At 40.8% G+C, this 20,552-nt stretch overlaps 1 protein-coding gene across 2 annotated transcripts; it reads right to left on the bottom strand.

Moving 5' to 3' along the window:
• Nucleotides 1–495: 495 nt before the first annotated feature.
• tpd52 (tumor protein D52) lies at nucleotides 496–18,671 on the bottom strand. 2 transcript variants are annotated; one of them, XM_033637097.2, is made up of 7 exons: nucleotides 18,524–18,671; nucleotides 6,642–6,769; nucleotides 5,452–5,600; nucleotides 4,806–4,907; nucleotides 3,684–3,725; nucleotides 2,698–2,746; nucleotides 496–1,617 (listed from the first exon to the last, which is right to left on the bottom strand). In XM_033637097.2, the coding sequence occupies exons 1-7, from the start codon at nucleotides 18,540–18,542 to the stop codon at nucleotides 1,504–1,506; spliced, it is 603 nt and encodes a 200-aa protein (XP_033492988.2). In that variant the 5' UTR covers nucleotides 18,543–18,671; the 3' UTR covers nucleotides 496–1,503. The 2 variants fall into 2 exon arrangements, with proteins under 2 accessions (XP_033492988.2, XP_033492990.2); XM_033637099.2 differs by lacking the exon at nucleotides 3,684–3,725.
• Nucleotides 18,672–20,552: the final 1,881 nt, after the last annotated feature.

Genomic DNA, 20,552 nt, shown 5'->3' with positions numbered 1-20,552 from the left:
CTCCCTCAATGTGCGTCCACTAAAAGTGCTTGTTTTTGCCACTGACAGGCTCAGATTGGTATTCTAGGTGTCAGATGACATTATGGATCCTTACAGAGAAATAAAACAGTTTTCTCTGCCTTTTGTTTGATCTGGCCTGTTTGCTATTGTTTAACCAAGTATTTTCCCAGCTTTTTCATGTTGTAGGTATCAGTTAAATATTGAGCAATGACACTGAAAATCTTTTAGATGACATGAAGCTACACTTCCTGTACTCCGACACAACAAACTCTTCCCAGCACTCCTCTCTCCAACTCTAACATTTCCACTGTTGTCCTCTCGCGAGATTTCAAACTCGTACATTAAAGGTAAATTAATAAGCCTTCTCTTTTGCACAATCATCCTGTATCAGTGTACAAAATAACACCCAGTGGAGCCTCTCGCCTTGCTTTTATCTGTATCACAGAAAGGGGGGAGGCTAAGTGTTACCTCCCACACAGAAACAATGGACAAGTGTTTAAATATTGACTCTGGCTCTGGAAGAGACACATTTATTTCACTCTCACCTCGGGTCATGGCTAAAGCTTGGCTGTGTGTGTTGCTCTGCCTCTGTTCTGCTGATCTTGGCTGTTTCCCTGTAACCATCCAAGCGTGAAGATCATTTTCTGACAGACTATTAACAATGGAAAAAAGGATGGTTTTTATTCTGAAGTGTGTTTTTGAAATACCAGCGATGGAGCCGGTGGCTGCGGTTGTGACACACAGTATCAGCCACTCAGCATTGTGAGTTAAAGTACACAGAGTGTCGTACCTATGTGACATAAAAAGGCATACATTCATATTCTGAACACAGTGTTAGACTACTTTACGATTGTGTGGTGTCCTAAAATTAATAAGGAAGAAAACGGAAATTAGATTGGCCCGAAAATGGCAACCCACTGTAAACCAAGCATGGCCCCAAAATGGAGGCAGAAAAAACAAGTGCTTATAATATTATTATTATTATTATTATTATTATTATGTAAGTATCTAAGTATAAATCCTTCTCTGATTAAGTTCGTAATCTCTATATATTTGTGCAATTTTCTACACTCAAACAAACAAAATATGACACAGTGTTAATTTGATAAAGCAAAAGTAAACTATGAGCATGTTTGGCATCTGAGCTTTGCTGGTTAGACAAAGGCGGATAAATAAGGAGTGTAGGAGGAAAAGGAAAGTCATACAGCAGGGAGGATTTCTTCCACAGCGAGCCGGTAAACACTCCAATATACACTACTGACGCAAGACCACATGCCTGCACCCATCCCATGCTTTCAGTTTCCACACCAGTTAACAAGTGAACGCACATGTCAGACAAAAAAGACCAGACAATTAGATCACAAGGATGGCTGTGGTAAGTCACTTGTTTCCAATAAAGGGAGACTGGCACACAAGAGTTTAGGGGTGAGTGCTGATGGTCCGGGGGTTGGAGGGTCAAGTGAGGAGGGGCGGGTGGAGAGGTCAGGAGTGGTCAGGCAGGTCTTAGTTCATTGGCGTCTCCTGGGTGGGCGAGGCTTCAGGCGGACTGAGCAAAGACTCGGTGGTGGAGCTGCCGCTGTCCTGGTTACTGGTGGACGCTGAGGGACTAATCTTGGTCTAAAGAAAGGGGGAGGAGAAAGGATGAGGCAGAACAATTAAATTATTGAATCATAAAACAATTTCAAATGCATCAAAAGGTGCGTTTAAATGGACCCTAATAGTCCACTAATCATCACAGTAAAAAAATGCTTCATGTGGCCACCTAAATCAGAAGAGACTGGTCCGATCCTGTCCAATCGGAGGAAATTTTTTTTATCATGTTGAGACTACAGACTATGCCGTAACCTACGCTGTAGCCTATCGTGCACCTCCCCAGAAATGCAACTACACGTCGCAGCAACGCAGACCTCCTGTCTATTTTTGTAAGCTGAAACCATTTCCCTCAGTGGAAACAAAGCTTTTATTTACTTTAATTTCAGATAAGAAACGATAAATTGTGAAGACAGTAAAGCCTCCACAAAAAAAGCAGTTCAAGTCTTGTGTGTGATTCATCCTTCAGGGATTTATACTTCGGGATTCATCCAGGTTTCATATGAGCAGAGATCTGCTCATTGCTAGGCTAATTTATACAATGTAAAATGCCATAGGCTTGTGCTAATAACATTAGCATGTTGTATTTGTGGGGAAAATGTGTCCAGAAAAAGACAAGTGTCTGTCTGTGAATGCTACGAGTTATAGTGAAGCTGATTTGTGTACTTGTGTTTGAAAATGTCTCTATTAAGCCTTATGTGTTAATGTGTGTTTAATGTGTGTTCAATGTGTGTTTTGAATCAACTAAACTTTACAACACTTTACAGAAACCTCCGCTGCTGACTAGTGGTTTGGAGGTGTAACTCCAGAGTGACACAGACACACCACCGCACAACTATAAATGCTCACAATAGCGTAGGCGATGTGCATAGGGTCTGTCGCACAACTATAAATTCCACAGACCATCTGACCAGGTTGGTAAAACAACACATTACTACACAAATACAACAGAAGTAATTAGTGTCATTTCCTGTACACATTCCTGGTGAATGTTTAGGTTCTAATAATCATTAGTTCAAGGTCAGAGGAGCGTCTCTAAACACTTGAGTTTTAACACCCTTCTGCTTATGTCAGAAAATGCTACTAGTCCTGTTTTCAGTCAGTTACCTTAAAAGTCTCCACTTTCTCCTCAAATGACTTGAAAGTTGGCGCGTTCCTGTGAAAGAAAAAGACAGAAAACGACAAGATCACAGACCGTCCTACGGTGTTTGAATTTCTCTGACATGCTTACTGGATACACTCTGCCAGAAGTTTGGGAAAGTGCAGATGCAGACAACAAGTCACCCCTTTCAGAAAGATGAACGATATGACTGTAATCACACCTCTAGAGGTCATGTTATCTGACACTCCACACAGACAATGCAGGATTTTAAAGTGACCCCGTTCTATTCTGTGCTACTGAAAAGGTGCTAAGAGGGGTCGGTTTTCATGAAAACATAACCAAGAGAGTGCAGAATGAACAGGACGGGAGGAGGTGACAGTACTTCCTTTAAAATATCAATTTGTAGCATTTAGAAAGTTGTTTGACTTGTGCCAACTTTTTTGCATGAATATATTTCATATTTTAACTGCACATAAATTAGACTATTGACAGACAATTTATCATAAAATATATGGATTATTGATTAGTTCTTCACTTTTTTGAGCAAAAGTGCCAAAAATTAAGTGATTCGAACCTCACAAATATGACATTTTCTCACTGACTTTGCCTTCTGTGCTCTTCAAACCAGTGAAGATAACTGGACAGAACTTATTTCTACATTTCTGATTGTGGGTGTTTCACAGCTCATCAGTGCTGCCTCAGGTTTCAATGATCCCTATAATTCCCATATTCTTGGCATGATTTTTGCTAGACTTCTGTCAGCTTGACAAAACAGGTGGTGCCTCTCAGCAGTGGTCGCTCATGGCAACCTTAAGCTACACTTGAGACCTTTTACACAATCTTTAGATGAAAATTCAGACAAACAAGTTTCTCTTTTCTCTAGTATTGCATTAAAAGGTCTGTGCAGCCTTTAACTCTCTCATGTTTTATTCAACACATGCTCAGAGGGCACCACTGAGTGCCGGTCACATTTACACAAACGTCCCCTTACCTCAAGACAGGCATACTAGCTGAGTGTTGTAATGAGCGCATGCTGTCCGGCAGCATTAAGGAGAAGAAAGGTGGTGTTAGTGGTCATCTTAGCACATTACAAACAGTTTTACAGAGACAGAACAAAGAGAGAAAGACGGACACACATGTGCAAACACAACATACAATACAAGCCCTCACTTTTTCAACTATATGTTCTAAGTGCATAAATCCTATAAATCCTGCTTCATCCCATTAAGACTGATTGTGTATTAACACAGTGGGTGGGTGCTAATCCTGTGTATTATGGGGGAATATCTTGTCATCAAACACACTCACACAAATACACACACACACACCCCTCTAACCCCCGTCAGGTCGCTCCTCACCACTCCACCCCCAACCACACCAGCTCCAAGTTGAGGCTCATCCGTGAGGCTGCATTTCTCAGCACACTGGTGCTTTGAGGGGCCCAATAATCTTGTTTGCAGCTCAGTAATCCAGAGAGAAGAAGGATGACAGGGGTGAAGACAGATTAGGATCTGGGGAGGGGAGGATCAACTGGGGCTGTACCTCAAATGGAGCAATCTGTTGCTGGATATTTAAACCTTGTTTAATCAGAAAATATTAACAATAATGTATTAGTAGATATTAGAGTCGGGTTGTGCCAGCAGACGATGATGTCGGAGATCAACGGGATGTCTTTAGTTAGTTGATAGAGACTATCAGTAGAAAACAGCACTTTTAAATGTAAAAATATTTCTTTGTATTCAATTCAATGGTCAATGTGTTCAATTAAAAGAATGTTAAGAGATAATTTTGCTTTTATTTTTTTATTTCAAGAAGCAATTTGTTGTATTTTAGCAGTATACTGAAAGCAGAAAAAGGCAAAACTGCGTACACTAATATCTATTTAATTATCGCACGTAATATCGTTATTGCGATATTTAACGTGATCTGACATGTTCCTCATATCATGCAGCCCCACTAACTAACACTTTGAGATCCACGGGTAATTTCTAGGAAATAAATCATCAGGTTGCTCAGTGGATCAAATGATACTGTGGTCTCCGAATTATATTTTGTTGCTTCACAAAATGTCAATCACGTTTAAAATCACGCTGATGTTACCTAACGGACTCACCTGACATCCTCGAGCTTCCGGGTGATGGCTGAGCCCACATTAGAGAATGCTGCCGAGGCCTTCAAACTTGCCTGAGACAGTGTTTCAGATGTCCTCCTATAGCTGAAAGAGAGGAGCGGAGACAGAGCGAGTGGGAGAGAGATGATGGGGAACAAAAAGAGGAGATATGAAAGTGATGAAAAGAGACAGAGAGATCAAAGACTAAGAGATGCATCAAGGTCAGAACTAAAACTCAATTTCTTTTTCATTTTAAAAAGCCTGAAAGCATCACAATGCTGCTCGTTTCCTGTAATATAAAACCCATCAAGCACTTCCATACATGCTACAGGCAGTTTGTCGAGAGCACTGACATCTTTTTCCTCATTGTTCAGCAGAGATAGAGTCCTTTCTCACCAGCACTGACGATTTACCATGTTTTTAAGGCATTCAGTACAGGGAAAAATGTTGGAAAAATGGTGGATAACAAAGCTATCAGTCATGAGGTCAAAGGACAAAGTACTATAAAAAATTACCTCATAAAAGGTGTAACTGCCTATAACCAAGAAGGAAAGTTGCATGGTGTCATAATGAGAAACTATGGTACAAGTAAAATATATAGTGCACTCTCATGTCAAACGTCAGCATACTGTGGTACGTTAGCACTTACGCGTTGGAGGTGGTGACATCCTGCCAGGTTTTGGTGATGTTCTGTTTCAGCTCATTGAGAGATGTGATGCCCAGCTTCCTCTTGATGTCCGCCAACTGCTTCTCCTTGGCTGCCAGCACCTGAGACAGAGTCAGGATCTCATCCTCCACCTGCAACACACACACAAACACACAGATACACATGGGCACAGGAACCAGCAGTTAGAAATGTAAAATTTTATAGTTCTTTAACGTACATGATATGCAACTTTGTCCTGCCTGGACCTATCTTAGTATCTATCTTATCTAATGTAGTTTATTCCAAAATAGAGCCGCCGATCTGGCTGGTAACTTGGCTAGTTTGTCATTTGTGAATTACATTATCAGCTAACATTACAAAGCGACCAACGCCAGATACCATAGACTGTAAAAATAAGAGTACAGCTAGCTGGCTAACAAATGCCTAGTCCACATTACACGATTTTCACCACGATTCTGACATCGCAGAGGATCTTGAGAGCCACCTTAGGTCGGAGGTGACTCGGCAGATAGTCTGCCACGACGAGTCCTCATGTGTAAACAAGCCTATGAGCAAGTCGCCCTCGTCTGTGACTGGGACTAGATATCTGGCATGCTAGAAAAGTGTGTCACGACTGACAAAGAGCATCAGCCAATGAGAGGCGGGATACGTCCCACATAGTGTTTGGACCCAGGCCCTGGACGCAGATCTGATTCAACACTGGGAAGAATATCCGTGCCTTTACAATGTGTCATCTCCCAGTTTGGTGATGTCACCGCATTATCTGGGGCTCTGTCAGCGAGGGCTCGGCGAGACCCCCGATGACAGAAACACACGTCGCCAGGTATGAACACTCAAAAGATTACAATAGTCTCCGCGACGCAAAATCAGTGTGAAAATCATGTAATGTGAACTAGACTTTAGTTTGCTTGCTCACTAATGTTATCTCAAGCAAAATACAACCTGTCTGTTGGCTAGCTTGCCGAATGTGACCTTTTTCTAACATTTCATAGACCAACCATTAATTGATTAATCTCTAACAATCCAGTTAGTTGCTATCCCCCTGCCTGCTCTACATGTGAACTCTCAGTGTGGCAGCTCTTTAACCCTTCTCCACTATTTGCAAGATCAGGTCCCACACCTGATCTTGACTCCCTGAACCACGACCTCTTTAATCCCCGATCCCTCCTGACCTTGACCAACTCCTCTTGTAGCTCCTGTCTCTCCTCTTCTGTCATGGCGGGGGGAGGGGAAGAGGGAGCAACAGACGTTACTGCATCTTCTCCCACCTCTGGGACTGAGTCCAGAATCTGCTGGGAACCTGGGTGGTGAAATAATAAAATGTTAGATACATCCCCTCAGTTGATTAGTCACATGTCCGTTTTGAGACAGCAGAATCTTCTTAGAGTCTCATCTTTTTTTTTTAAAAGACATGTTCACATGTTTGTGCCCATGTTTGCTCTTTGACAGCGGTGATGTTGGTTGTCAAACTCAAGCTGTCATGGTGTTCCTCTGGAGGATGAGGAGGAAAAACAAGCTGGTAGTAGGAGTAGGAAAATTATGGATGGTAAAGATGCTGTTTGATGATAGGTGGTAGCCAAGAGCGAAAAACCTTTCATGGTCCAAGACAGAAGCTATTGCTATTGCTACTGTACAGTTGCACAACACACTTTCTGCCTCTCATGCACACACTCACATTATTCACTCCACACACATACAGTATACAGTGAATACACTTGTCTTTGATGTTGCTGTCTCTGACAGAGCTGCGCCCAGTAGGAGCAGCAATGCATCAATAATACAAAGAACTTTCTAGATGGAGACATCCTGGGCTCAGACAGCATGAGAGAACAGAGCAAAGGCGTTGTTAAGACCTGTCAGTCAAAAGGACAACAGTGAGTGAGGATGTGCTGGGGCCAGGACTGAGCTGGAATATGGAGACACAAACTTATATCTGAAATCATTTTTCTTCTTATCTGGCCTTCCCTCATATTTCAAGAACTCAGAGTATGACTTAAAATTATGAAACAAAGATTAGGAATAGGTTAGAGTGAAAAAATTAAGGAAAAAAGAGTTGGACGAATCGGTGTGGGCGAAGGATACATAAAAAAGGTACTATTAGCAAAAATGAAACTGGGATTGTGCCATTACCTAAGCAGGGGGGACAACAAAACTGAAATATAGATTGAGAAAAGGCCAAAATAGACAAAATCTGCCTACCAGTATCGCTAGGTTCTTGTAAATTCTTCTGTTCTCTCTTTTAGGTCACACCCCAAAACTCCCAAGCTCAATGAAGACTACAGTGGAATTTCCTCACTACTGTCTAGAGAGCTGCTCATGGAGCAACATTTCCCAGCCTTCCAATCACATAGTTTAAATAAGATCACAACTGGATTGTGCCATTACTCGCTGTAAGATTGATTAATACCATGGGAATAAGAAGCACTGTTTGGATGTTTCTCAAGTGAAAATATTTCTGTCAAAACATGGATGAGATTCAACTCAAAATCAGAGAAAACAGAGGAGACAGAGGTGGGCATTATGGTAATTAAATGAGTGGAACTTGTCTTTCAGCCTTTAGTCCTGAAACCACCCCCACTGTTCCTCTGAAGCATCATTATCTGCCCTGAAGGTCTTTTTCCCTCATATCTTTGTCACGTCTTCCATTTGCCCTCTCTTCCAATTACTGATGATGCAGCAGTGCCATTTACAACCACACACACACACTTTGCAGATACACCTGCTTACTGTGACAGAATTGTGTAAAGGCCCATTTATGCTCCCTTTACGTACGAAAATGTATACGTCCGTTTCAAGCGATGTTACCCTCACTGCCCACATACTTCCATGCGCCCTTTACGTTGGCATGGATGTTAACCAATATATCCACCAGGGGGCAGCCCAGTGTCAAAAGTTTATGACAACAACAAACTCAAGAACAAACATGGCAACTGTGGAAGAGATATTGATAATGTACCTCTTGCATAAAAGACAAAAACAGAGGCAGCATTGTAGGAGGCGGTGGTCAGTGAGGCCATTAAATACATTGCGACTGGAGGACGGAGAATTCTTTTCTCTAGTACTGCCGATGAGAGAAATTGAATTGTTATTTCTTCTTCGTGTCTCACTAGAGCTACGTATCGGGTAGTGACAGCAACACTGCCCCCACGGTTCCCGGTGGTACTGCTCCGTTTGGCCTGTATCTGTAAGCTTTATGGAAACGTGCAGAAATACGGACAAAATGAACGCGGAGCACAGACAGAAGGCTCCCTCCGTATCCGGATCTGTATTTAACGTTGAGCATAAAGGGGCCTTAATGGACACTTCCTTTCACTCACCATTCAGGCTGTTCTCATGCACTATTCAAACGCATACCTACGAAAACTAATGCACCACAATTTGTACATAACCCATGGAATCATGAACCAGTAATTCGTGTATAACCCATGTAATGGGGAAGGCTGTGATCACGAGACCAGCGTGCTGATAGGAGTAAAGGAGGAAGTAGTATAAAGAGTGAAAGTCCGAAAGGAGGTAAGTTGGGGTGATGGATGGGTTAAACAAACACAGGACTTTACCCCAGGAGACCAGTGTTAGGGACCACGTGTAAGAGTTTGAGTTTTAGGTATGCTGTCATCATGCTTCTTTTCATAAACCTAAGCTACATAACTTTACTTGCCTAAACCTAACATTCAACTTTACCTTAAGAATGTAACGTCATTTGTGGCAAGCTAATTAATTTGATGTCATACAAACCTTGTACAAGGATACCCTGTCTTATTAAATAGTACTTTATGTATTTTCTGTATCTGTATTATGCTGCTTTTATGTAAGATTACATTGTAGGTCTGGACCTTCCTCGGGGTGAGAAGAACAGATTATATAGGCTGACACCTCGCTTGAGTTATCTGATCTGTACAATTTTTACTACATTGCTGCAGGCGGCAATGTGAGATCTGTATATCTGAGTGTGGAGGTAGCTATGAACTGAATATATGCCTTGAAGGTGTGTGTCCATCAGTAGGTGCTGAGAGAGAAAAAACAGACACAAATGGAGAGAGAGAGAAAGAGGAAAGTTTGTATATGTGGGTGTTGGCAGAAGTTTGGCTTGCTTTACCAAACTGCATACCCACCCACATTACTGCCCTACCCCTCTGCTTTAGCTCATTTCCTCTTAGACGAACTTGCTCTGCCTGATGACCAGCTAACTCTGTGTCACTGTCAAATCACAACGACCCATTAGAAGAGCAGAGCTATAAGGCTGAAACATGCCTGAAGTTTGACAAAAGTTTTTGGCCATATTGTTATCCAAAAATATCAAGAGATGGAAGTAATCTGAGCCTTTTAGGTTTTGAAAAAGGAGTAAAACACTTACTGATGAAAGCAAGATAGATGAAAGCAGTGTTGTGCAATGAAATTATCATAATAACAGTATAAAGTAAAGGTCATTTAGACATTTTTATTTATTTTTAGACATATAATTACTTTTGTTCTGGAGTAGAAATCTCAAAACTTAATGAAGGTAAACTGAAAATTGGCTAAAGACACTGTTTCTCACACACACAGACACACAGACACACAGACACACACAGCTTTGTGTTCCCCCAAATTCTTCCCGTCCAATGAACCAAACCAGTGTTTTGTCTTTCTGTCCAGCACACACACACAGACACAGACACACACAGACACACACACACACACACACACACACACACACACACACACACACACACTCAGTCAACACATCCTCCGCCCAGCCTCTCCCTTTCCTCCCTGTGATTACCTCTAGTTTTGACAGCTGGCGAGCTGGGCGGTGTGTCGTTGTATGCCGGGGAGAGGTAGAGGTAGCTGGCATTGACTCCTTGTTCAAAGTCAAACGGAGAGTGGTATTCCTCCAGGGGCTCCATGTTTACAGCGTGTAGTGTGTTTGCTAGTCGGAGTGGCCACCGCCTCACTACCACTACCTAAACAAAGGCAGCCGGATGCTGATTGTCTGCATGTGATCCAGGCGCGTGCTGCATCTGTGTCTCCTTGTTTACAGCGTCCTGGACTCTTGTTGTGTGTGTGACAGAGGGACACAATATCCAAGTGTGCGTGTATGTGGAAGGAGGTTTTGTATTGGTGTTCAGGTGGTCAGAAGTTCAGAAAGTGCAGTGAAGTCAGATTTCCATTTTCTGTTTCTGCAGCAGGCCAAGGCGTTGTGAACCCTCTGCTCCTTTCTCCCTGTTAATAAGTTACCTGTACCTTCAAGCAGCTGCTACACAGACACTCCTCACACACACCTACACACACAGACACACACACACACACAGCCTCCCTCTTCCTGTCCACCGTAATCCCAAAGGTCAATTCTCAATCCATCCTTCAAACATCCATTGGCGCAATCAGTGCCGTTTTCAGATGCTAGCCACTGTTAGCAGAGCTCGTGCTGCAGTGACACTGCGTGACACTCAATACTCTCAGGTCTCTCTGTCAATTCCCTCCCTCCCTCACTTTCCGTCATCGAGCCTGTCATCCAAGGAGGAAATAGAAGAGGTCCCATTTGTGTGGGCTTGTCACATGATGTGAGTGTGTGTAGGGGGGGGCATTAGATGAAAAGCATAATCTGCAGTGTCCCAGATTACAGTGAAGCGCTAATCCAGGGTGGACAGTCCAGCTCGGAGCAGCAGTAATGCTAGTCAGCCAGAATGGAGGGGAGAGGACGCCAGAGGCTACACTTGGTATTGTGTGTGTGTACTTAAGGAAAAGTGCTCCATGAGTGGTAAAGAGAACACGTACATGTACACGTGCCACTGTGTGTTTCTGTGTGTTGGACTGCAACTAATGATTATTTCAACAGCAATCAGATTATTTCTCGATTAATTGATTGGTACTTCAAATGTCATGAAAACAATTTAAAAAATAACAATCACAATATTCAAATTGTTTGTTTTGCCCATCTTGAAGGCCACAAACCCAGATATATTTATTTAAATATAATACAAGACTCTACGGGGGGGTATGACAGGCAGCAGAGGGCCGCAAATAGGAATTGAACCTTGGGCAGCTGCAAAGGACTATATGGGTTACACAATCTACCAGGTGAGCGAGAGGTCACCCCATATTGTATCATTTTAAACAACATGGAATTGCAATACCTTTCCAGTATCAGTATACCGTGCAAGATAAGTTTACATAAGCTGGCATTTACATCATTATTACTGTGTTACACGAACACAGACTCACTCAGATGTATGTGTCTGACAGGTACATGCTTGGTCTGTATGAAGTACAGTATATTATCACTAAAACACATAAAACATCAATCAAATTTTTACCCCTCAAATTCTGAAAGTAGTCTTTAAGTCATGTCACACTTATGTATTTAAAAGAGAGATAAAGATATGATATGAGGCAGGAATTCAAGCTCCACTAAGACAGGAAATAAGCAAAAATAGGTCATGTTTTATTTAATTCCAAGACATTCAAGGAGCGTCAATAGAACGCCAAGCATGTGCAAGCACCTGCTGATATTCTCAAGGCTGCAGTGACATGGAAAAGCATTTAATGTAGTGTAGCTCTGTAAACGGCATGAGGTTTAGAGGGGGGTAGAGAAACAAAACTGCCAAACTTTGAAACTAACTCAGGTTAACTATGTTCTGTACACAGAGTTCCCATCCACCATTCCTCTGTGGTTTAGAGCCAGACAAACATGTTCCTGTGATCTTCCCCAGGAAATACTTCACATTAGGAGAGAAGGACGGGGTGTTATCTTGGAAGTATCCAAGCACTGGGGGACAAATTCTACAATCAACTACGCCAAAGTGATGAGAGTGGAATTTTTGAATTTCATTTTAAGCTGTGTGTGCTTCAATTTATTTTATGTGCAGAACAGTGGACGTGGTGACGCTAACGTGCAAGGCGTCTGTGATGTGCCCTGATCTGCACAGTCAGAGTGTTTCCACTCAGCAAGGTCAGCCCAGGAAATGACACACATACAGTCACTCAATGCAAACTACAAAATATCATCATGCACACACGCTCTGAAATGGTCCCACATAAAGGACAATGAATCCTTCCCAGCATTGTTCCTCTTTTGCTCAAAACCAAGTACAATGAAAATAAAAAGCACTGGTGTGCTTCAATTAGATAACTTATTAAATAAGACAAAGTTCAATCAAAGAGACAAATTCGCTTTGAAATTAATCTCTGATTAAACATCACATTTCATTTTCATGGATTGGATTATTATTATTGAATATACTGAATTTATAAACCAGGGCAGATGACAGCACCAAAAACAAACAGACTCATGGGCAAACAGACTGTAACCAGGAACAAACAGCCATTTTCAAGTGGTTAATGAACTGCCGCATGAGATTCATTACTTTACTATTCGTGGCATACCCTGTCACATGATTAGCCGAAGACAAGAATCATGAGACGTAGATGATTGGGGATGCAGTGAGAGTGCCCATGAAGTTCACATGACATGTGTATCATGGGAAAACAGTAAGGAGGGCAAAGAGTGGCTCCACTTCAGGGGGAACGCAGATACCATGGACAGTAGTTTTATGGTGGCACTATGTCGACACTAAGCTAGTCAGCTGCTAGCTGCAATTTCATTTTTACCAGTCATGAGAGTGGTATCAGTTAGAGTTGGGCTGGTGTACAATTTTTCAAATCTGTTTGATATTAAGCCAAACACAGGACCCCATAGTATACCTAATTTTACCACTGGGTGTTACACTTGACCTCGCAGTGGAACATCAAGGACCCCCATATCCCGTGTCCATAATCCTACATGTAATACATATTGGCAAGGCTCAATAACGGTGCACCATTCCACCTTAAACAGGCTGTATAGAAGGGTCTTGAGAGAGCCCTTTTGTCTCATATATATATATATATATATATATATATATACATACACACACACACACACATATACATATATATACACATATACTAAGAAATATCGATACTTGGCTTCTATGTATTGACACGATATAGAGTGTGCCAGGGCTGACGTCAAAACCCGGAAGTTTAGCATTGCGCTGGTTCCCGGAAGAGAAAGTGAATGTGATTTTTGCATTGCGTTTTGGATTATGTCAGAAAATAAGCTCTGTGGCTAACACAAGTTTATGATACTTACAGGTTTTGTTCAGTGAGATAATCTTCACATATGAACACCTTTCATACCGCATTTGAAGCTTAAATGCGATCGCCAGAAGTAAAAAGCTAACGTTAGGCTTTAACGGACTACATGACTACTCCACGGTCGCATGACTCTTGATGTCACCGCCACTAAGCTTTCAACTGATTTCGGCCGCTTTATTTTAAAAACATTGTATAATGGGGAAATCGAACTGTTTAAGCTAAATAAGAAGCTGTAATGGCGGACTGCCAGCACTGTCGTCTGTTCGGGGGTGATGACGTTTAATGTCCCTGACAGGGTTTGTAGTCATATTGAGCAACCGCCTTTTTTACGACACGTAAAAGCTTCAAAATTCATAAGTAGGGTATTTACTTATGTGTTTTATGTCGTAGAACAAAACCTGAAACTCGCTTAAGCTTTTGTTAACCACAGACCTTATTTGAGGCATTTTACCAAAATCCCATTCAAAAAACGTATTGACTTTTAGACGAGAGAACCGGAAGTGCTAAAAGCGCTAACGGAGTTCCGGGTTTACTGGCACACTCTATTGCAGAGCAAAATACGTGATACTAAGCTGTATTGATTTTTTCACTCAAAACCTAACAAGTCAAACCTATTTAAGTTTGTACACTGGACCAAGCCGGCAAAACCATAAATTGACCCAGCTCTAGTGTCAATCTAAATCTCAGCAAGAGAGCTAATAAGCATATTTCTGAAAATGCTGAACTATTCCTTTAAACAAGGTAAACCTACTAAGTCAGGTTCATTCTTCAAACACAAGGTGTGACATATGCGATATATAAGGGACCCTAATGTTGATGAAGAAGCCTGTTTCCTTAGTAAAAAAGAGTTACCCTCATACTGTGTGCACAGTCCTCCAACTGTCACATGAAAGCTACAGTTTATAGATATGATATTACAAGGATGAATATAAAAAAAACATTATTCTCTGCAATTGTAAAGTAGTAGGACCTGCTTTGTTTCAGTCACATCTGAGTCTGGCTCATGTTCAAGACACTCACCAGCTATTATTAATATTTCTACTACTACTAACTAAAAAGAAACTTAAAAGGTAGACTTTACCCTACTGTTTTACCAGGATTAAAGATTTCAGCAGCCTTGTTTCAAAACTATTTTCTTTAAAAGACAGCTGGGTTGAGGGGGCAATAGCAAACATCACAGGAGCAGAGGAAAACTGTCTACAGTGATGTTGAAAATGGGGCCAGAATTTCCAGTCTCTCTGTAATCAGTGGTTATGCCTACAGCAGTTTTTGGCACAGTATTTGTCAGTCTCATTTATCAATATCTAGTGCATTACTGAGAGAAAAAAAGAAATGGTTTTACAAAGGGGACTTAATTACAAAATTAAATATTAGGTTAAGCTATTCAGGATTGATCATTTATATACCCACTGTGCCCCATTTGACAGTGAGGCCCAAAGTTTCTCTCGACAGTGTGATGCTGGAAGATACTCCAGCTGATGCCAGAGGTACCAGACAGGTGAGATCTCTGCTTCACCAAATCTCACAGGTTAATGAAAAAATTCTCCATAAACAATAAATCACTCAGTGCTATATAAAATAATTTACACAAACATGACACGTTTGGTATCGTTATCTATATTCAGGTTAGAAAAGTATCGTTGCTGTAACCTGTCTTGGCATAGATATTGTCATTTCAATTAGTTTGTCTCAATGCTGCAAATATGCAAAAGCTTTAAACTGCTGGCACATTCAGCCGTTTATATAGAACATAGAAAACATTTCAATCAGATACCATTTGCTAAGTTTCATTTGTGCGACAATCAGCTCAAAGATCAAAGTTTTCAAATAGACAGGGGGATTTCCCTTTAATCTTTGAGATGAAATGTGAAAACCTGCTGACACTGGTAAACCCGCAGGTTTTCTGGTTAGGACAGAAGCTTTGAGTAGTGTGTTTTAGTTCAATAACAGCTCACATCAAGCCCCTCACAAGCTCTTTTTAAAATGACTTATGACAACCATGACAGGTGTGCAGAGAGATGGATTTTTGAGTCACCAAATATGCTGTCATTGAAAAATGCAAAAGCTCTTTCAGGGTGGTTAAATCAGACCTTAAAACAGGGCTGAATGATACATAAATATATTTATATACCACATATTTCTTATTTTGTCATTGTGACAAAATTCTCATGTCAAGATATTGTGGATCACATGTCTCAACTCAAAGTGAAAGATACAGAAATTTGTCCCATTTGAAAACGTACACAAACACATTTTGGAAGTATGATTTTGTTCAGGCAAAACACATTTCGAACTCGAGTGAGTCATCTGTACGAGGTTATCTGAGGGATGTTTTTTGTGACAGACTTCCTCTGACTGTCCACACAGTTGAAAACATCCAGTTATGCCTCACTGAAATCTAATAAGGCAAAAATGTTGGCCACTGCTGGCGATCAATCTCATTAGACAACTGAGTTTGAAAAACAAGATAGATTGGTAGGCCTGACTGTCTCATTTTTCAACATCTGATTTGAGGCCAAAAGATACTATCAAGGAAGCATAAAATACCAGAAACAGGCTTCATCCACAATCTTGTCAAGCTACAAAATCCCACATGTTGTGATATGTAGGTGCCTGGAGTGAGGTATTCTGGTGCATTTTATGGGTTGCGAGTGGAGCATAATTTTTTCTTTGTACAATGATGTACAAATACCACAAGTGCCAACAAATCAATTAAGTGTTCCACAGTTTATCACATGGCCGACCTCTGTGCTAGTCCCCACAGACAACCTCAGCTCCAGACACTGTACTGTAAAGCTGAGCAAATAACGTCTCTCTCAAGCAAGAAAAGGACCCATATGATCTGAAGTCACTGCTGGAAACTCCATTCAACTGCAGGGTAATGCAAGGACAAAGAAAGGGATATTTGTTATCATAAAGGTCATCTATGTCACACAATCAGAGGAGAGCAGACTCCACTTCCATGACAGCTCGCTTGAGAAGCACCAGTCAGATCACTCAATATGCACACTGACCTCCCTCCTGCTAAAACACACTAACCTAGCTCCTTGTCATCTGGTTATTTATAATGTTTCACCTGAAATACTGGCAAACGATTGTAGAAGAAGAACACGTCCACGCTGAGTGGAATAAAGTGACTTAGCAAGTGCCTTTTCAGTCTCAACTGCTGGGGACGGAGCAGGCTGAAAGCCAACAGGTGACAGTGACAAGGAAAAACATTAACAAGGACGCAGATACAGATGGTGCAGGGGATACAGCTACCATACCTGCATAAAATTGTGACAGTAAAATGGACTTCACCATCTGTTGTGACTACAAAATAGAGAACTAATCAGTTCCTATGATATTTAAAGGGACACAATGACAACAGGGAAGGATGAGAATTTACTACACAGCAGAAGGGCATAATTCTTTTTCAATCTATGTTCTCAAAGCCACATTAGGCAGCTTAAAGAGCTGCAAAAAGACTAGATATTTTCTGCCTAAACTGCTGGTGCGTCAGCTTTAGACACACAGGGCGGAAGATAATGTAATGTGTTAAGGGAAAACCTTGGAGGCATATGCATAGCACAGGAAAACTACTACTAAAGAGGAACCACAGTCACAAGACAAGTTGCCCCTAACCAACAGTGACTAAGAGGCAATTTGCTTAAAAATACATCAAGATGGCATCGAAGCTGACAGGCCTGGCTGACTGACACAGACCTCACTCTGTCTGATATTAATAAACACACATTGTCAACCAGTAACAGGTTACATCTGTCAATATGATATATTTGCTGCCTACCTTGAGGCCAAAAAAAACCCACAATATACAACATGCAGACATCAGGAAATGACATTTCTGCAGGGGGTTGAAGAATGTGTCTGCTGATGGGAAATGAGGTCAGGGCTGTGCCTTGTTTACCTGGCATCCCCTTGAGGTGAACAAATAAACCTCTGTCACTTGCTTATTTCCATAACAACCACACCATGTTGCTATGCATTAATAAAATACAAGAAAAGGATGTTTTAATCTTACATACAAACTTTACATTTTCTTGAACTGCAGCATGCACTTGCCTAAAGCAGTCAATGCAATATAAGTACACAAAATTGGAGTATGGGTAAGTGGTGTAGAGGTATGAGAGAGCAGATGGCTTCCTAGCAGGCATAGAAATGTCCAGGTAGGAGAAGGAGAGGAAAGGAAGCAGGAACTGGGAGTACAATGCATTCACAGCATACCTGTGGTTTATACACTCACCTCCTCTTTATATTTAAATACCTGGCAGTCCCACACGTGTGCTTGGGCCTGTCTGACCTCACTAACAAACCTTACAGCCATAGGAATGTGCTCCTTTGAAACTAACACACTTATTGCTGTGTTAAAACGGGGCAGAAATACAGACAGTACAGTGTGGCTTGACAGGAACAGGTATAGTGGGGCCATTTTAAGATACAAGCTGTCAAACGGGTGTAACCTACCGTTGACGTTCTGTGTTAAAGTGCACGTTAACTCAGACCATAACATCAACGAGTCTGAATTAAATAAATAAATTAACGTAAATGTACATTTCTGTGGCTGACTATTGTTTGCTGTCACGGACATGAACTTCCTTGTTCATGTTTTTAAACTGAAGTAACGTTAGCTCGTCTGTTTGCACCTTGGAGCAAAATGTTGTGCAACATTTAACTTCCGTAATAGTTTAGGTAAACACTGGCACTCTATTAGTGTATCCAAGAGGTGCATTTCCACCCTATGTGTCAAAGTTGTTATGTCTGTCACAAGCACGCACTCTGTTTTGAGTTTGAAAACTAACATATGTTCTCAACGGACTAACTCCAGTCACCGCGCAAACTTAGCTAGTTTGCTAACTTTCATGTGACACAAAAGTAGTTTGAAAACGTTTTTTGGAAACAACACAGTCACTGAGAGACACTTCAGTAGATTAATTACCTTTCTCTGCATCCTCCATGGTCGGGCTGAGGGTTGTTTCTGGTGGTTTTAGTGTCCACAGTGTGCAGGTTGTTCACTTGGCAGCTGCGGATCTTCCTGCTCTCTCTCTCATGTTGCCAGGCAGCTCGCCGTGCGGGGTGGGGCTCGCTGTGACGTCAGCACGTAACAGTGTAAACAGAGGCGAGCACGTGGATCAAGTTTTACACCGTCAACAAGGCAGAGCTGCACGACTGCGACACGTCATTATTCAATGTTGTTGTTTTAAATTGAGCAACACAAACTAAAACATGCGTCACACCTCAGTTATAGGATGCATAGTTATATATGGAACAGCAGTGAAAGGCCTCATGCTTCATCCAAATTTTACACATTTAAATACAAGATTAGTGAGGTAAAAATAATACAATGTTTAGAACACACATCATACATAAATGATAATAATGAAAATAAAAAAACTGCTGCTTTTGATCCTAAAGAGCGACGAGGACATTTGTGGTGTGCTCTGGTTTTGTGTAGATACAGTTTTAACCTTTTGTAACTACATGCAGAAGATGAACTATCCATGGAAAAAAATGAATGCAGCTATTAAATGCATATCATATTCTTTTTTATTTTTTTATTTTATATCATTGGATACATTTTTGTTATTGTCACACTTTAATGCTTACTACATTTGTCTTTTTTTAGGGCAGTTGCCAACAACACACCTATGGAATGAAGTAAAACTAGTGGCCATGGAGTCAATCCAACATATCTATAGCCTATTTTAAAAAATGTCAAGTCAAGTGTAGTTCAACTTTATTGTCATTTCCACATGCAAAGTACATGGGAACAAAATTGCACTTTCTTCCAACCCTAAGGTGCCACCATACACTTACAAATATAAAAAACATAAAGATAAAAAATATATATATCTCACATACAAATATAAAAATACAAGCATACATATGCATATATTCATGTACAAATAAATAAAAGCAAACAGAGTGTAAGGACAGTCTTTCTTAATAAAAACATTCAGAACTTAACTTATCTTTGGAAATTCACACTTAACTGTCTGGTTTTATTCATGCACTTATGGTGAAATCACCACCATTTGACAAACAATGATAAATGACCTAGTTGAAGACATAAGAGTGGCAAAACTCAATCACTGATACCTCCTGTGCTTACTCATTTATTTCATACCTGAGAGAACAGTTTGATATACACTTTCCTTATTGCAGGGTAAATTAAATTTGCCAGATTAATTCCGTTTATCTGTCAAGTTGATAGGCCATGATTGTATGAGCTGGAGAAAGAAATAGATAAAGTAATTGTACACAGCATGCCTTATTAGCCCTTGAGAATTTCACCATTACACTGGGATACAACCCCCCACCTTATTGTAATCAAAACCTGGGTTAAATCCCACTCTTGTTCACACACTCAGTGCAAAGCCCTTAATTGGACAGCATTGAAACTATACACCCAAGTATGTTAAGCATCACATACACACACACACACACACACACACACACACACACACACACACACCAAAGAGAGAGAGAGAGGGAGGTGTTTACTAGAGTGCCACCTGCTGGACCTGATCCTGATGACAGGGAATAGAAACTTAAGATACATGTTGATATGTCGGAATACTTTACTCTAGGCTACAACGTCTTATTGGCTGCTCACAGGATGCCAGTTTTACATCATGATCACACAGTATATGACTTTATTGCAGTCGCACGTTTTTTTTATTATCTTATATCTGTATATATTGGCTCATCATTTAACACACTAATCCTTTGATAAGAAATAGAAAGAGCAAATATATTACAAACTGTGTTGTCATGTTGACACACATTTTATGCTTGTATGCTCTGGGCAAAGAAAAGGTTGCAATAAAGTGATAATATTAATGAAATTAAACATTAATAAGCTTTTTTTTTTACTTGAATTAAATATTACAGTTGATTCACACCTGCATATTTACATACATGCTGATTTATATATAAGCTACTTTATTGAGCTTTATATTTTGTGC

Source organism: Epinephelus lanceolatus, chromosome 16, assembly GCF_041903045.1.
Source record: "Epinephelus lanceolatus isolate andai-2023 chromosome 16, ASM4190304v1, whole genome shotgun sequence".
Classification (NCBI taxonomy): domain Eukaryota; kingdom Metazoa; phylum Chordata; class Actinopteri; order Perciformes; family Serranidae; genus Epinephelus; species Epinephelus lanceolatus.
This window is presented reverse-complemented; position numbering and strand designations above follow the sequence as displayed.